The sequence below is a fragment of the Culex pipiens genome, chromosome 2, assembly GCF_016801865.2.
Source record: "Culex pipiens pallens isolate TS chromosome 2, TS_CPP_V2, whole genome shotgun sequence".
NCBI lineage: Eukaryota > Metazoa > Arthropoda > Insecta > Diptera > Culicidae > Culex > Culex pipiens.
The window spans coordinates 197,453,114-197,467,900 of record NC_068938.1 but is presented as its reverse complement, the minus strand read 5'-3'; the positions used below and the strand labels follow the sequence as shown (position 1 = coordinate 197,467,900).

General features: G+C 41.6%; 3 protein-coding genes across 10 annotated transcripts in view; 1 reads left to right on the top strand and 2 right to left on the bottom strand.

The window, feature by feature from the left end:
* The window catches only part of LOC120412727 (TGF-beta-activated kinase 1 and MAP3K7-binding protein 2), a 65,370-nt gene extending 59,678 nt beyond the window's left edge, over positions 1 to 5,692 (bottom strand). For 4 of the 6 annotated variants that reach the window (XR_005604848.2, XR_005604849.2, XR_005604850.2 and 1 more), the window contains exon 1: positions 4,932 to 5,691. The gene's annotated coding sequence lies outside the window, so the exon portion shown is untranslated. Of the gene's footprint in view, positions 1 to 4,931 lie in introns of all 6 variants that reach the window. The other 2 variants (XM_039573315.2, XM_039573316.2) reach the window with 1 other exon arrangement.
* A 4,094-nt stretch (positions 5,693 to 9,786) lies between these two features.
* LOC120412763 (coiled-coil domain-containing protein 157-like) lies at positions 9,787 to 10,931 on the top strand. Its single transcript, XM_039573355.2, has 2 exons — positions 9,787 to 9,957; positions 10,020 to 10,931. Exons 1-2 carry the CDS (start codon positions 9,817 to 9,819, stop codon positions 10,929 to 10,931), a joined length of 1,053 nt encoding a protein of 350 aa, XP_039429289.1. The 5' UTR covers positions 9,787 to 9,816.
* Positions 10,932 to 11,034: 103 nt separating this feature from the next.
* LOC120412762 (uncharacterized) overlaps positions 11,035 to 14,787 on the bottom strand; it is a 72,184-nt gene continuing 68,431 nt past the window's right edge. For all 3 annotated transcript variants that reach the window (XM_052707763.1, XM_039573354.2, XM_052707764.1), the window contains one exon: positions 11,035 to 12,024. In XM_052707763.1, the coding sequence (XP_052563723.1) occupies positions 11,387 to 12,024 (638 nt within the window). In that variant the 3' untranslated portion in view covers positions 11,035 to 11,386. The remainder of the gene's footprint in view (positions 12,025 to 14,787) is intronic.

Sequence of the window (14,787 nt, the reverse complement as noted above, 5' to 3'; positions counted from 1 at the left end):
AAATGAACCTGAATAATCACGACTTCGCGTCCCCACTTCCAGCGCACCAATGATGCTATTATTCGATTACCACCATCACTCACCCCACACAAATAGCGACACAAAAGCACACCAAAAAATTAACCTGAATAATCACGACTTCGCGTCCCCACTTCCAGCGCACCAATGATGCTATTATTCGATTACCACCATCACTCACCCCACACAAATAGCGACACAAAAGCACACCAAAAAATTAACCTGAATAATCACGACTTCGCGTCCCCACTTCCAGCGCACCAATGATGCTATTATTCGATTACCACCATCACTCACCCCACACAAATAGCGACACAAAAGCACACCAAAAAATTAACCTGAATAATCACGACTTCGCGTCCCCACTTCCAGCGCACCAATGATGCTATTATTCGATTACCACCATCACTCACCCCACACGAATAGCGACACAAAAGCACACCAAAAAATGAACCTGAATAATCACGACTTCGCGTCCCCACTTCCAGCGCACCAATGATGCTATTATTCGATTACCACCATCACTCACCCCACACGAATAGCGACACAAAAGCACACCAAAAAATGAACCTGAATAATCACGACTTCGCGTCCCCACTTCCAGCGTACCAATGATGCTATTATTCGATTACCACCATCACTCACCCCACACGAATAGCGACACAAAAGCACACCAAAAAATGAACCTGAATAATCACGACTTCGCGTCCCCACTTCCAGCGCACCAATGATGCTATTATTCGATTACCACCATCACTCACCCCACACGAATAGCGACACAAAAGCACACCAAAAAATGAACCTGAATAATCACGACTTCGCGTCCCCACTTCCAGCGCACCAATGATGCTATTATTCGATTACCACCATCACTCACCCCACACAAATAGCGACACAAAAGCACACCAAAAAATTAACCTGAATAATCACGACTTCGCGTCCCCACTTCCAGCGCATCAATGATGCTATTATTCGATTACCACCATCACTCACCCCACACGAATAGCGACACAAAAGCACACCAAAAAATGAACCTGAATAATCACGACTTCGCGTCCCCACTTCCAGCGCACCAATGATGCTATTATTCGATTACCACCATCACTCACCCCACACGAATAGCGACACAAAAGCACACCAAAAAATGAACCTGAATAATCACGACTTCGCGTCCCCACTTCCAGCGTACCAATGATGCTATTATTCGATTACCACCATCACTCACCCCACACAAATAGCGACACAAAAGCACACCAAAAAATGAACCTGAATAATCACGACTTCGCGTCCCCACTTCCAGCGCACCAATGATGCTATTATTCGATTACCACCATCACTCACCCCACACGAATAGCGACACAAAAGCACACCAAAAAATGAACCTGAATAATCACGACTTCGCGTCCCCACTTCCAGCGTACCAATGATGCTATTATTCGATTACCACCATCACTCACCCCACACAAATAGCGACACAAAAGCACACCAAAAAATGAACCTGAATAATCACGACTTCGCGTCCCCACTTCCAGCGCACCAATGATGCTATTATTCGATTACCACCATCACTCACCCCACACGAATAGCGACACAAAAGCACACCAAAAAATGAACCTGAATAATCACGACTTCGCGTCCCCACTTCCAGCGTACCAATGATGCTATTATTCGATTACCACCATCACTCACCCCACACAAATAGCGACACAAAAGCACACCAAAAAATGAACCTGAATAATCACGACTTCGCGTCCCCACTTCCAGCGCACCAATGATGCTATTATTCGATTACCACCATCACTCACCCCACACAAATAGCGACACAAAAGCACACCAAAAAATTAACCTGAATAATCACGACTTCGCGTTCCCACTTCCAGCGCACCAATGATGCTATTATTCGATTACCACCATCACTCACCCCACACAAATAGCGACACAAAAGCACACCAAAAAATTAACCTGAATAATCACGACTTCGCGTCCCCACTTCCAGCGCACCAATGATGCTATTATTCGATTACCACCATCACTCACCCCACACAAATAGCGACACAAAAGCACACCAAAAAATGAACCTGAATAATCACGACTTCGCGTCCCCACTTCCAGCGCACCAATGATGCTATTATTCGATTACCACCATCACTCACCCCACACGAATAGCGACACAAAAGCACACCAAAAAATGAACCTGAATAATCACGACTTCGCGTCCCCACTTCCAGCGCACCAATGATGCTATTATTCGATTACCACCATCACTCACCCCACACGAATAGCGACACAAAAGCACACCAAAAAATGAACCTGAATAATCACGACTTCGCGTCCCCACTTCCAGCGTACCAATGATGCTATTATTCGATTACCACCATCACTCACCCCACACAAATAGCGACACAAAAGCACACCAAAAAATGAACCTGAATAATCACGACTTCGCGTCCCCACTTCCAGCGCACCAATGATGCTATTATTCGATTACCACCATCACTCACCCCACACGAATAGCGACACAAAAGCACACCAAAAAATGAACCTGAATAATCACGACTTCGCGTCCCCACTTCCAGCGCACCAATGATGCTATTATTCGATTACCACCATCACTCACCCCACACAAATAGCGACACAAAAGCACACCAAAAAATTAACCTGAATAATCACGACTTCGCGTTCCCACTTCCAGCGCACCAATGATGCTATTATTCGATTACCACCATCACTCACCCCACACGAATAGCGACACAAAAGCACACCAAAAAATGAACCTGAATAATCACGACTTCGCGTCCCCACTTCCAGCGCACCAATGATGCTATTATTCGATTACCACCATCACTCACCCCACACGAATAGCGACACAAAAGCACACCAAAAAATGAACCTGAATAATCACGACTTCGCGTCCCCACTTCCAGCGCACCAATGATGCTATTATTCGATTACCACCATCACTCACCCCACACAAATAGCGACACAAAAGCACACCAAAAAATTAACCTGAATAATCACGACTTCGCGTCCCCACTTCCAGCGCACCAATGATGCTATTATTCGATTACCACCATCACTCACCCCACACAAATAGCGACACAAAAGCACACCAAAAAATTAACCTGAATAATCACGACTTCGCGTTCCCACTTCCAGCGCACCAATGATGCTATTATTCGATTACCACCATCACTCACCCCACACAAATAGCGACACAAAAGCACACCAAAAAATGAACCTGAATAATCACGACTTCGCGTCCCCACTTCCAGCGCACCAATGATGCTATTATTCGATTACCACCATCACTCACCCCACACGAATAGCGACACAAAAGCACACCAAAAAATTAACCTGAATAATCACGACTTCGCGTCCCCACTTCCAGCGCACCAATGATGCTATTATTCGATTACCACCATCACTCACCCCACACAAATAGCGACACAAAAGCACACCAAAAAATGAACCTGAATAATCACGACTTCGCGTCCCCACTTCCAGCGCACCAATGATGCTATTATTCGATTACCACCATCACTCACCCCACACGAATAGCGACACAAAAGCACACCAAAAAATGAACCTGAATAATCACGACTTCGCGTCCCCACTTCCAGCGCACCAATGATGCTATTATTCGATTACCACCATCACTCACCCCACACAAATAGCGACACAAAAGCACACCAAAAAATTAACCTGAATAATCACGACTTCGCGTTCCCACTTCCAGCGCACCAATGATGCTATTATTCGATTACCACCATCACTCACCCCACACAAATAGCGACACAAAAGCACACCAAAAAATTAACCTGAATAATCACGACTTCGCGTCCCCACTTCCAGCGCACCAATGATGCTATTATTCGATTACCACCATCACTCACCCCACACGAATAGCGACACAAAAGCACACCAAAAAATGAACCTGAATAATCACGACTTCGCGTCCCCACTTCCAGCGCACCAATGATGCTATTATTCGATTACCACCATCACTCACCCCACACAAATAGCGACACAAAAGCACACCAAAAAATTAACCTGAATAATCACGACTTCGCGTTCCCACTTCCAGCGCACCAATGATGCTATTATTCGATTACCACCATCACTCACCCCACACGAATAGCGACACAAAAGCACACCAAAAAATGAACCTGAATAATCACGACTTCGCGTCCCCACTTCCAGCGCACCAATGATGCTATTATTCGATTACCACCATCACTCACCCCACACGAATAGCGACACAAAAGCACACCAAAAAATGAACCTGAATAATCACGACTTCGCGTCCCCACTTCCAGCGCACCAATCACTAATTGCCTAATTTTCACAATCACGCAGAAAAATAAGGCATATTTGAATCAACAAAACGTTTTGTTTTTTTGAAAATCAAGAATTTTGTTGAATCAACGCTAAACGTCAAAGCAACTTTTTCAAAACAACAAAAGATTTTTGTGGTATTGAGAAAATCAAGGTTTGTTGCAACGCAAAATCGACGTTGATTATATTTAACAAAAATTGTTGAATCAAACCTCGTACAGGCTGATTCTACAAAATATTTTTCTGCTTGATTCCTAATTGTATTTTGTCATTTTAAAAAAAATATTTTTCAGATGTGCTTGTTTTTCCAGAAATAGTTTTTAAACGACAAGATATCAAAAGTTTATATCTGAAATATTGCTTTAACATTTATTTTTAATAATTTTTAACAAATTGGTTACGTTTATAAGGTGGTGTTGGTAGAATATAATTCCTATTCTGGGTTCTAGTTCGATGATTTTTTTTCTATTGAATTTTCATTCTATTTTGGGGTGTTTTTCAAAGAGCTCGTAGATAATTTGAAAAAATATTTGCATTGGTCTAAGGATTGTTTTCAACATAGTTCATGAATTTATTACCTTTTGAAAAACTGTTGAATTCTCCGCTGACGCGTTGTTCTTCCTGTCGATCAGAATCTTTTATGTTATCACGATCGTATCATGAATTTGGCGAGAGGGATTTTGTCGAGAATTCTCCAATCCAATCAGCTGTTCCGCATTAAACGATCTTCACACCAAACAAACTTTTCTGGCAACACTGGCCCTTGTATCTTTTTCTTTTGGCTTCCGCGCACTCACTCACACCAACAGACTTAAACCACCACCAACACTCAACCAGCTCGCACACTTGCTTATTTTTTCGACTTATTTTTTTTCCTCTGCTCACACAATTTCTGTGATACTGGGGACACCTTTTTTTGCACCTTTCGAGATAAAAGAACCTTCGCCAACCTGGCCAGGCGCCACAGGGCAACTCCGATTAGAGCGGATTAAGCCCCCGGATAAGCCACCTTGGCTGCGCTCGGATTGGATTAACGCACTCTGCGCAGCACGACGATGGGAGCCTGTGTCTCGAGGACACCCCCGCACTTTTGCGAAGGACACTTCTTCGTGTGGGAAAGTGGAACAACCCCGGAACGACCGCGAACGCGACGACGGGTTAACAGTGCGGATTGCGCAAACGGTCACCTCTAGCGGAGAGGGTTCTCCGGTGGATTCCGGATTAATCGACTAAAATTAGAGCCACTTTTTGACTGATTTTGCAACTTTTTTTTTCCAAATCGAACGAGGAGCAAACAAAAACGACGACGAAACGAACCGACTTCCACTGACAGACTGGCGGATTTCGCGAATTTTGACAGCATAACGCGAACTGACGGCCCACTGTCGTGGGTGGGAGCAGGGTGGCGCGATAGTGGCCTCTCGCTTGTTCTTGCGTGCGTGCGCGTGCTTTTGCGCGCACCCACACAGTGGTAAAACGAGACTAAACAAACAAAATGATTAAGTTAATAAATTAATAACAAATTTAAAACATCGAAAAAATGCAAACTAACTCACTGTACATAGGCTATTTTCATTCATTCGCATTTTGACCCCTTTCAAAAACATAATCGAGCAAACAGACTTGCGTATGCGCAAAAGCGTTTTGCGCATCAAGCCATCTGTCGTCGTCGACAGCTGATGTGGTCGCGTTCTTGTTTTGTTTTTGTTTGTGTTGATGTGTCGCTGGCAATCAAAAGTGTACTAAAACTACGGACAGCCAGGATTCGAACCAACTGATACACAGTGGGTTGAAGATATTCTGTTGTATAAATTTATTGAAATTTTATTTTAGTTCAAAACTCTTTCTTGACTTGCGAAGAAAACATAAAATGGAATCAACATTAATTTTGAAAGAATCTTTAACAAGAGTCACGAATGATGTTTATGTATCTTTACCATAGGGTCCTAAATCCATATTAAAATGTAAATGTACAACGGTAAAAAACGCATAAAGACCATTTTTAATTTGTTGTCAAGTCATGTACGATTGTTTCTGTCAAAAAAAAAGCCACCAATAATATATTTTTTAAGACTGATACAAATTTTATTTAATGTTTTTGTCACTCGCCCACCAGAGCCGAGGTCAAAGATCAAAAAGTAAAATTTGCAATTACCTAAATTGATTTGAAAATCAATTTTAAATCCTTTCTGGTCGTACAATGCGTCATTGGGCAATAAAAATATGTGTTCCCTCTCTTATTTTTTTTTCGAAATCTCGACCTCTGGATTGGAAATCCGCAGCTAGTCGAAACCCATCCCCTACCGGTCAGGATTCCCAGTGATTAGAATTAGAATTAGAAATGGGAATAGAAACTGTCATGTTCGAAAGAATGATTTTTTTGTAATGAATTGGGTAAACAAATTTTTTTTTAGAACCCAAAGAAAGCAAAAACTTTAGAAATCATATTTCAAAAAAGGATTTTCAATCTACTTTTTTTCAAAGACTTAACCTCAAAACAATGCAGCACTGTTCAAACCTCGGTTCAAACTTGATTATCCTTGGACAATTTTTACTTCGGATAATCGAATCTCGACAAAAAAAAAAAAAAAGAATTCGACGGTTACATTTCAAAAGGCATCATGTAAATTTTGACACTTTCTGAGTTATTGCATATTCTGAAAGTACTCCTAATAAGCTACCTCTCCACCGAAAATGAGCAAAAGTTACTTCAGTAAAGTCTGTTTAATCATGATTTTAAATAAAGTAACATAAACAAAATCTTTGCCATCAGCAGTCCCTGTTTATATAGCCCTGTCAACCTGTCAAACAAAAGACTACATGAACCTCGTGACGAAAAAAAAGCATCATGAACAAAGCGCCATGTACATTCGGCGAAGAAAAATGAATCATAACAAAGCGCCCCCCTCAATGACAGCAGGGTGATATAGACGTTGGTGATTTCAAAAGAAGTTATGTTTGTTTTTCTCAAATAAAATTACGGAAATAATGTTTTATTGAATTTGGATGATCAAGTATCAATAAAAGCAACGTTTTTCATTGTTTGTTATCATTAGAACATCTTATTTTGCTTTTATATTAAAATGGGAATTGAAAATGGATGCTCAACATTCAAATGCGTTTTTCTCAAAACGCATGGTTTGTACATGATGCTTTTTGAAATGTTGGCGTCGAATTATTGAGTTAAAGTATAACCCCTAAGACAACTCAAAAGTGAATTAAAAAAGTTAAATCTAAGATGATGGTCAAAATGGTGGTGATAAATTATTGAGAAAATGCATTTGGAAATTTAAACAGCAGTCAACCATTCAAATTCATCTAAAATGGGGTCTCTCATTAGAAGAGTGCAATAATTTGACCCTAGCTCTCCCATCCCGCTCCGCAAAAAAGAAGTGGTCATGTTTGAAAGAATGCGAAAACTAAAAAACAGAATTATATAATTTTGTAACCCCATATTTTTTAAAACAAAAGGTCATGCTCAAAAGAATGCAAAAACTAATAGAAATATTTTTTGAAAAACCTGTTTGATGAAAAAATGCTAATTTTTAAGAATTCAAAAACCCATTCAATGTATTTTTTTGAAACCCAATTTATTTTCAATGAATTGGTCATGTTGTAAAGAAAACATAAAATCAAAATCAAATTATTCGCTCTACAGCATTGCCTTGGCGAGATTCCTACTCGAAACTAGGTGTCCGAAGGCTTGAGATTGTTGAGGCAATCGCAAACCTCTTTTTACATCTTAGAATCCATCCTCCCCGGGATTCGAACTGACGACCTTTGGGCCTCGTGGCGCGGTGGTTAGCGGCTTCGGCTGCCGATCCCTAAGTTGCTATGGGGCGCGGGTTCGATTCCCGCCTTATCCTCCTGGCTTTCTATCGGATGGGGAAGTAAAACGTCGGTCCATTTGCGTAAAAGAGGTTTTGGGTGACTCACCACACATAACCTTCGGACGCCTAGAAATGAGCAGAAACTTGCAACAGAGCCCACAAAAGACCCGGGGGTCGTTAAAGTGGATTGCTTTGCTTTTTTTTACCTTTGGATTGTTAGTCCAACTGGATCCAAGTGGATTGCTTTGCTTTTTTTTACCTTTGGATTGTTAGTCCAACTGCCTACCAGCGACTCCACCGAGACAGGACCCAGGGAGACGACTCCTACACCTGGACTGAGCTATCGACCTAACCTCTAGGTTAGACCGGGGCCAACATTTACTTCCCTGTCCGACGGAAGGCGTGATCAGACAAATCTCGTCTCAAAATTTGCAACCGGAACCTTCTGGGATCGAACCCAGGCCGATTGGGTGAGAGGCTACCACGCTTATCCCCACACTACGGGTCCCGGAAAACATAATCCTCGGCAACAACTCAAATAAATTATTTCTTTGAAAACTAATATGTTTCCAAACAACTGGTCATGTCAGAATGAATGCAAAAACTCATTCAAATTAATTTTTCAATTTATTTTTTCGAGGAAAGATTTATTTTAAAAGAAAAGGTCATGTTGAAAAGAATGTAAAAAGTATTAAAAGTATTTGGTATAAATGCCATTTTTTTAATGAGCTGCACCTAAAACGAAGTTGACTTTATAGCTGTCGGCCACCATTGCTAGTACCAACCACTAGTGCCTTCCTTTTTATCTACAAGGACTTCGCCGCCCTGGGCTCCTAAGTGTATGAGCTGCACCTAGAGCTGCATAAACCTATTGAATGTACTTTTTCGAAAATAAATTTATTTTCAAATAACAAATAACTGGTCACATTTGAAGTAAAGCAAAAACTTGTTCCCGTGGTTTCACTCTCTGGCTTGCTTTTGCTAAAACTACTGCCCATTTGAAATTCGTGATTGGTTCCTTACAAAGTGCGCACTTTACATATTTGTTAAAAATTAAATTTACAAAACATTTTTCTGCGTGAAAGAATGCAAAATATCATATAAATGGATAAAATGTTTCTTTCAAATAATTCAAAGAATTTCTCATGTTTAAAATAATGTAAGAATTCTCGATAATGATAATTGAACTATTTTTATTTTATAACAAATATTCTTAACAATTCGTTTTCTGCCCACCATTGAAAAAACGGCTAATATCCACTTTTGGCAAAAACGAGATATTAGCACCAGGTGGTAGAGGATGTTCCAACGCATCTTCTGCAACTTGAATTTCACTAAAATAGTGTTTAGATTTGGCTGCCGATGCGAAAAACCAAACGGCTAATATGCCACTCCTATGGGAAATTATAAAAAGAAGATTTGGTGACAAACATTAAACGCGTTTTTCTCGGAATACTTGATTTGGCATAATAGCCGAATTTTCAATTATGGGCAGTTTTCTGTCCATTATCAAATCATTGGAGGTTATTGTCCCACTATGCGTCTGTTGAGTGCTGCTCATGCCACGTGACCGTTGTGTACTAAAAAATCAAATCCTTCACAGTGCGCTTCACACACGTGTTGATGTTTGTTGATGCGCAAAAGGAAGTTGCTTCGAAGCACACATTTCAAATTTGAAAAAGCAAAATTTTTGTGCAAGATGTCTTCTCCAAAAGATCTCAAACTTGATCCAGATTTGGAAAATACTCTGAAAGATGCCCAGAATCTTGTTCAGGTTAAATTTATAAAAAAAAAACTTTTTTGTATTTAGATTTTGATTGAAATAATTTATTTCAGAATCTTATCAGCAACAAAACGGACCTCAAAGCTGCTCAACTTGAGCTCAAAATTTCCAAATCTCAGTTGGAATCGGTGAAGCAACAAGCTGAGACCAACAACCGGGGCGCCAACTCCGACTGGAATCGATTCTCCAAAAGTTTGAACAACATCATAAAGGTCATCGGCGATCGTAAGGACATCTCCGATTACGAACGCACCATCCAGAGCCTGACCGAGGAGAATGAATCTCTGAAGCAACAGCTTGCTTCCGCCCAAGCTAACCACGAGGAAGCGCTGGAACGGGAGAAACTCGTTCTGAAGGAACAGATTGACCGTGAAACGGCTCGCTTGGCCAAGCAAATTAGCGAGCTTTTAATCGACAAAGAACTGGCCGCATCGGCCGCCTCAATTCGATACGATAAGCTGCAATCGCAACTGGACCTCGCCAAGGAACAACACGAGGAACGGCGCGCGGAGCTGGAGGCCAAATACGAGCAGCTGCTCCAAACTCTGACCGATCAGAAGGGTAAATTGCGGGATGAGAATGCTGCCCTTAAGCAGCGCGAAGCGCTTCTTCAGGATCAGCTGGAGCAGATGCAGAACCGATCGACGGATTTCCTGCTGGGACGAGGACAAAAGGTGGCCCCGATTGGGGCCTCCTCCAGCCAACGGTACGGCGAGGTGGTGGAAACGGTTCCGGTTGTGTCGAGCCGCAGATCGGGGATGGTCAACGTGGAGGAGGGTGCTGTTGGTGCCAGTCAACGGAATTCGGCGGCGGAAGTGGTCGAGGTCAGCTCGTCCAGTGGTCGGTCGATGACTAGCCGGGCCCAGCTGCTGGGGGGAAGTCCACAGCATCCTGGATCGGGTGGACACGTTACCAAGCCGCGGAAGAGGAGAAAGCTGTTTAATCAGACGGCGGAGGGGTGTTGATTGATGCTTAATTTGTTGAATATCAGGAGAAAATTTAATAATATTGGAAAATTTATTGATTTTTGTTTTCTTTTTGTTCTACATATTTTCAAAGAATTTCGGATCACCTTTTATTAACTTTATTAAACTTATCCATGCATCGTCCATATTTACAGCGTAACTTTCTTCGTTAGTTAATACAAAATATTTAACATGTGTCCTTTGCTTAGTCATAAATACAATCTTCCTCATGTTGCGTTTACTTACCTACTAAAGAAGGGAGAAAATATATAATTAAAGTTTCGTGTAAGCACTTATCTCAGTTTTATTTAGCCTAAATAAATTGAGCATGTTGTGCGTTGTATTTGCGCGCGCGTGGGTTGTGCGTTTGGTTTGTGTGCATTTGCAGCTTTAAGAAAAAGTTAAAATTACACAGAAGAGCATTGGAAGCAGATTGGGATTGAGCTTTGTTCCGTTCAATGACGCAACGACTGGTCCAGGTTGTCCCAGTTGCACGAGTAGTCGATCTGGAGCAGGCCCTTCTTGCTAAGGCTGAAATGTTGCGGTGTGTAACATACGTTAGCGTTGGTGGCCGCGATCGAGACCGCCGTGGCCGGATCGACCGTCGGCGGCACCGACACCAGGCTCGGCCGTCTGGCCAGGCTCATACTGACTACGCTGGCGCTGCGCGATCGTCGCCGCATCGGGCTGTGTCCGGACTGACTTTGGCGGCCGCCGGTGGCGTACAGCGGCACGTGCTCGATCACCTGCTCCTGCTGGCGGGCACACTCGAAGCAATCCGGCGGGGCCAGCGAGTAGTAGTTGCCGCTGCCGCCACTACCGGGCGACGGAACGTCCAACAGGCCGGGATGGTGGTGGGAATGGTGGTGTGGGGGAACGGGAGGAAGGGGAAGGGGCATGTAGGGACAGCAGCTGGGCTCGTAGTACGGTTCGTACGACGGAGGACCCGGGAACTCCAGCTGGGGAAGCGGCTTGGGAAGGACAATGGGACGCCGACTGGTGGCCGTCTTGCCGAAGCCCGGAGTGTGCAACCGCAGCGCGGACATGGGACTGTCGCACGAGCTGGGATGATCCGCCGAAGACGTTTCCAAATCTGCAAACAAAGAAAAAGTCCAAAATTAGCATTTCAAATCAAAAACGATCGTTATAAAAGAGAGAAACCTTTCGCTTGAATCGCGGGCACTGCGCAAAGCTTAATTTCGGTAATGACCTGAGCCCACAAGGCACAAGGCTCAGCCATGGCGTGCGTTCGACCCGGCGTGCACTGTCACTCTGGACAGTGGATCAAGCCTTTCGAATACCTTGCCCGAGTGATAGTTTTGTTCTTCTGCGCGCGCACGAGAACCTTGGCGCGCGAAACAACTTTTTTCCGAGAATGATATTTGCCGGTGATGGCACGTACTGCAGGTGCCTTTTTGATGTTTTTTTTTATGAATGGCGCAAGTTTTTTTTTGATAGGGGATAGTTCACAGATATGAAGTTTCATGGCTATGATTCGGCTATGTATTTTTATACGAATTAAAGAATTCAATGCAATATCATAAATAACGTATTTACATATTTGCATTTTTTTACAATTAATATTTGCTTATAATCATCTGATTTTTTGATAATCATCTAGCATCTAGTTATTTCTCGATAACTTATGTTTTTGCATCATTCCGTAATTTCATTTATACCGTAAACCGGTGTTACATTGATAGGCTTTCAATTTATTTTTTAAATATTATTCAAATGTTGACACATGTCCAAAAATTTATACTTTTAAAACATGTACTAAAAAAACATGATACCGTCAACTGGGGCGAATCGGGACTACAGTCAGAATAGGGACAGCACGTTAAAGAGCACTTAAAAGCTTCAAATTTGGAAATGAATGCACACATTTTGTTGCTCTGAATCTGGTCTAACCGAAATCACTCAAAAATATCATGGCTAAAACTGCTGTCCCAAATCGCCCCATGTGTCCCGTTTCACCCCAAATGACGGTAGACATTTTTGTTGCAACCAAAACCCTATTTTGTAGCATGATTTATAAATTATCAAAATTTACTAAGAAACTTGTTCTACTGAAAATGCCTATAAATTTTTAACTTAGAAACCAATTTTAACAGTTGGAAGTGTAAAAATATCATTCCAACGCCCAAGGCTCCAAAAAAGTTGGAACGGTAACTTCAACTCAATGGTTCTCGAGCCTTACTCAACCAATCAACATGATTCTTCTTTCCAGTGATTTGTTAGGATTTCTAGAATATTCTAGAACTTTGCAGAACTTGATTTGATCAAATCTGTAATTTTTACGATCAAAAACATCGTTCCAACTTTTTTTTTGCGTGTAAAAAAAAAATCGCCGAATATTCCGCGGAGGCAAACTTTTTAAAAAAGGTGGAATGATGTTTTCGGTTGCAGAAATTACAGATTTGTTCAAATTGAGTTCTGCAAAAGTCTAGAATCATCTAGACATCCTAACAAATCACTGGAAAGAAGAATCATCTTGATTGGTTGAGTTAGGCCCGAGAACCAGCGAGTTGAAGTTACCGTTCCACCTTTTATGGGAGGTTTGGGCGTCCGTGTAAGTTGGACATGCGTTGGGCGTTCCAGTGTTATTTGAAGAATCCGATATTTGATGTCCGTTATCCGATTCGAGCTCATGCTAATTGAGAAAAACATGACACTTTGATTATAGTTAACTTACACCCAACTGGCAGTCGCATGATTGTGATGCATGTTGACATGAAAGTATATCAGAATCTGCATGAAATCTGTCCTCATGCATTTTTTGCGATATAGGAGTATGACATTTTTGCCCGTTACCGACAATTATCGACATTACCATAGGCTTTTTGGTTGTATTTCGAGGATTGAGCAACCAACTTCTTAGATATTGATCCGACACGCTACCACCGCGCCATGGACGTTTATTAAAATTTTGTAGAAAGAGCACCAACATATTCTGCTCTTTGGAGTGTTGCTCGGGGACGGGCCAGCACTATATGTGTTGGTGAGAACTGCATGTCGCTGACATGTTTACACGCGGGCAAAAATGATCTACGGGCTTGCTGCCAAAAATGATATAAAATGTGACATTTTCTGCAGCAAATCCACTGTTGCATAGGAGACATGCGAACAGAGGCTGTAATAGTAATAAACATAGGGGAGAGCGGGGAGACTTGATTCCCGGGGAGACTTGATCCCAAGCCTGTATCTCGTCAGCATGTGGGTAAAACAATTTGCTTTGTTCTAGAAAGTTGTGCGAAATTGACTAAAACTCATTGTAGAAAAAAAAAAAGATAAAAAATAAAAAATGTTTGGATTGAGTTACACAAATTTTTCTAAGAAGTGATGCAAAAATCTTCCAAGAGATCTTTTGTCTTTGTTTTGATAAGTATAGAAAACACTCAAAAATTATTCAAAACAATATTTTTTATACACATATCAACTCCAAACCCCTTACGCATTTGACGTTAAATTTATCGTCATACTATTTTTACAATCAATTGTTTAAAAAAGTGCGTTTAGGGAGACTTGATCCCTGCATTTTTACAGTCACTGGAATCAGCCTCAAGATTAAATAATTGGGTTGTACAGTTGTACATAACTTACTGCAGTTTGAACCATTTTTCAAAAGTTTTGTAAACAAAAATTACCAGCTTTTGTAAACATGCTCAATTTTGGTCTAAAAAAGAAAATTTCAAGTTTTTTAATATTTTGCATGCTAAACTTGTTATATTTTGAACACAAACGTAGGGGAGTTTGGGGTAATATGGGCAGTGGGGGTAATTTGGACACCCCTTTAAAAATCACGTTTTCTTCGGATATAAAGTAAAAACGGCAATTTAAGTGATAAGGCTAGTAC

Bases quoted from the DNA above. Each gene is read 5' to 3' on its own strand.
- LOC120412763 (XM_039573355.2), top strand. From the start codon at position 9,817: ATGCGCAAAAGGAAGTTGCTTCGAAGCACACATTTCAAATTTGAAAAA. The intron at 9,958-10,019 runs GTTAAATTTATA...AATTTATTTCAG, and splicing joins ATGCCCAGAATCTTGTTCAG to AATCTTATCAGCAACAAAAC.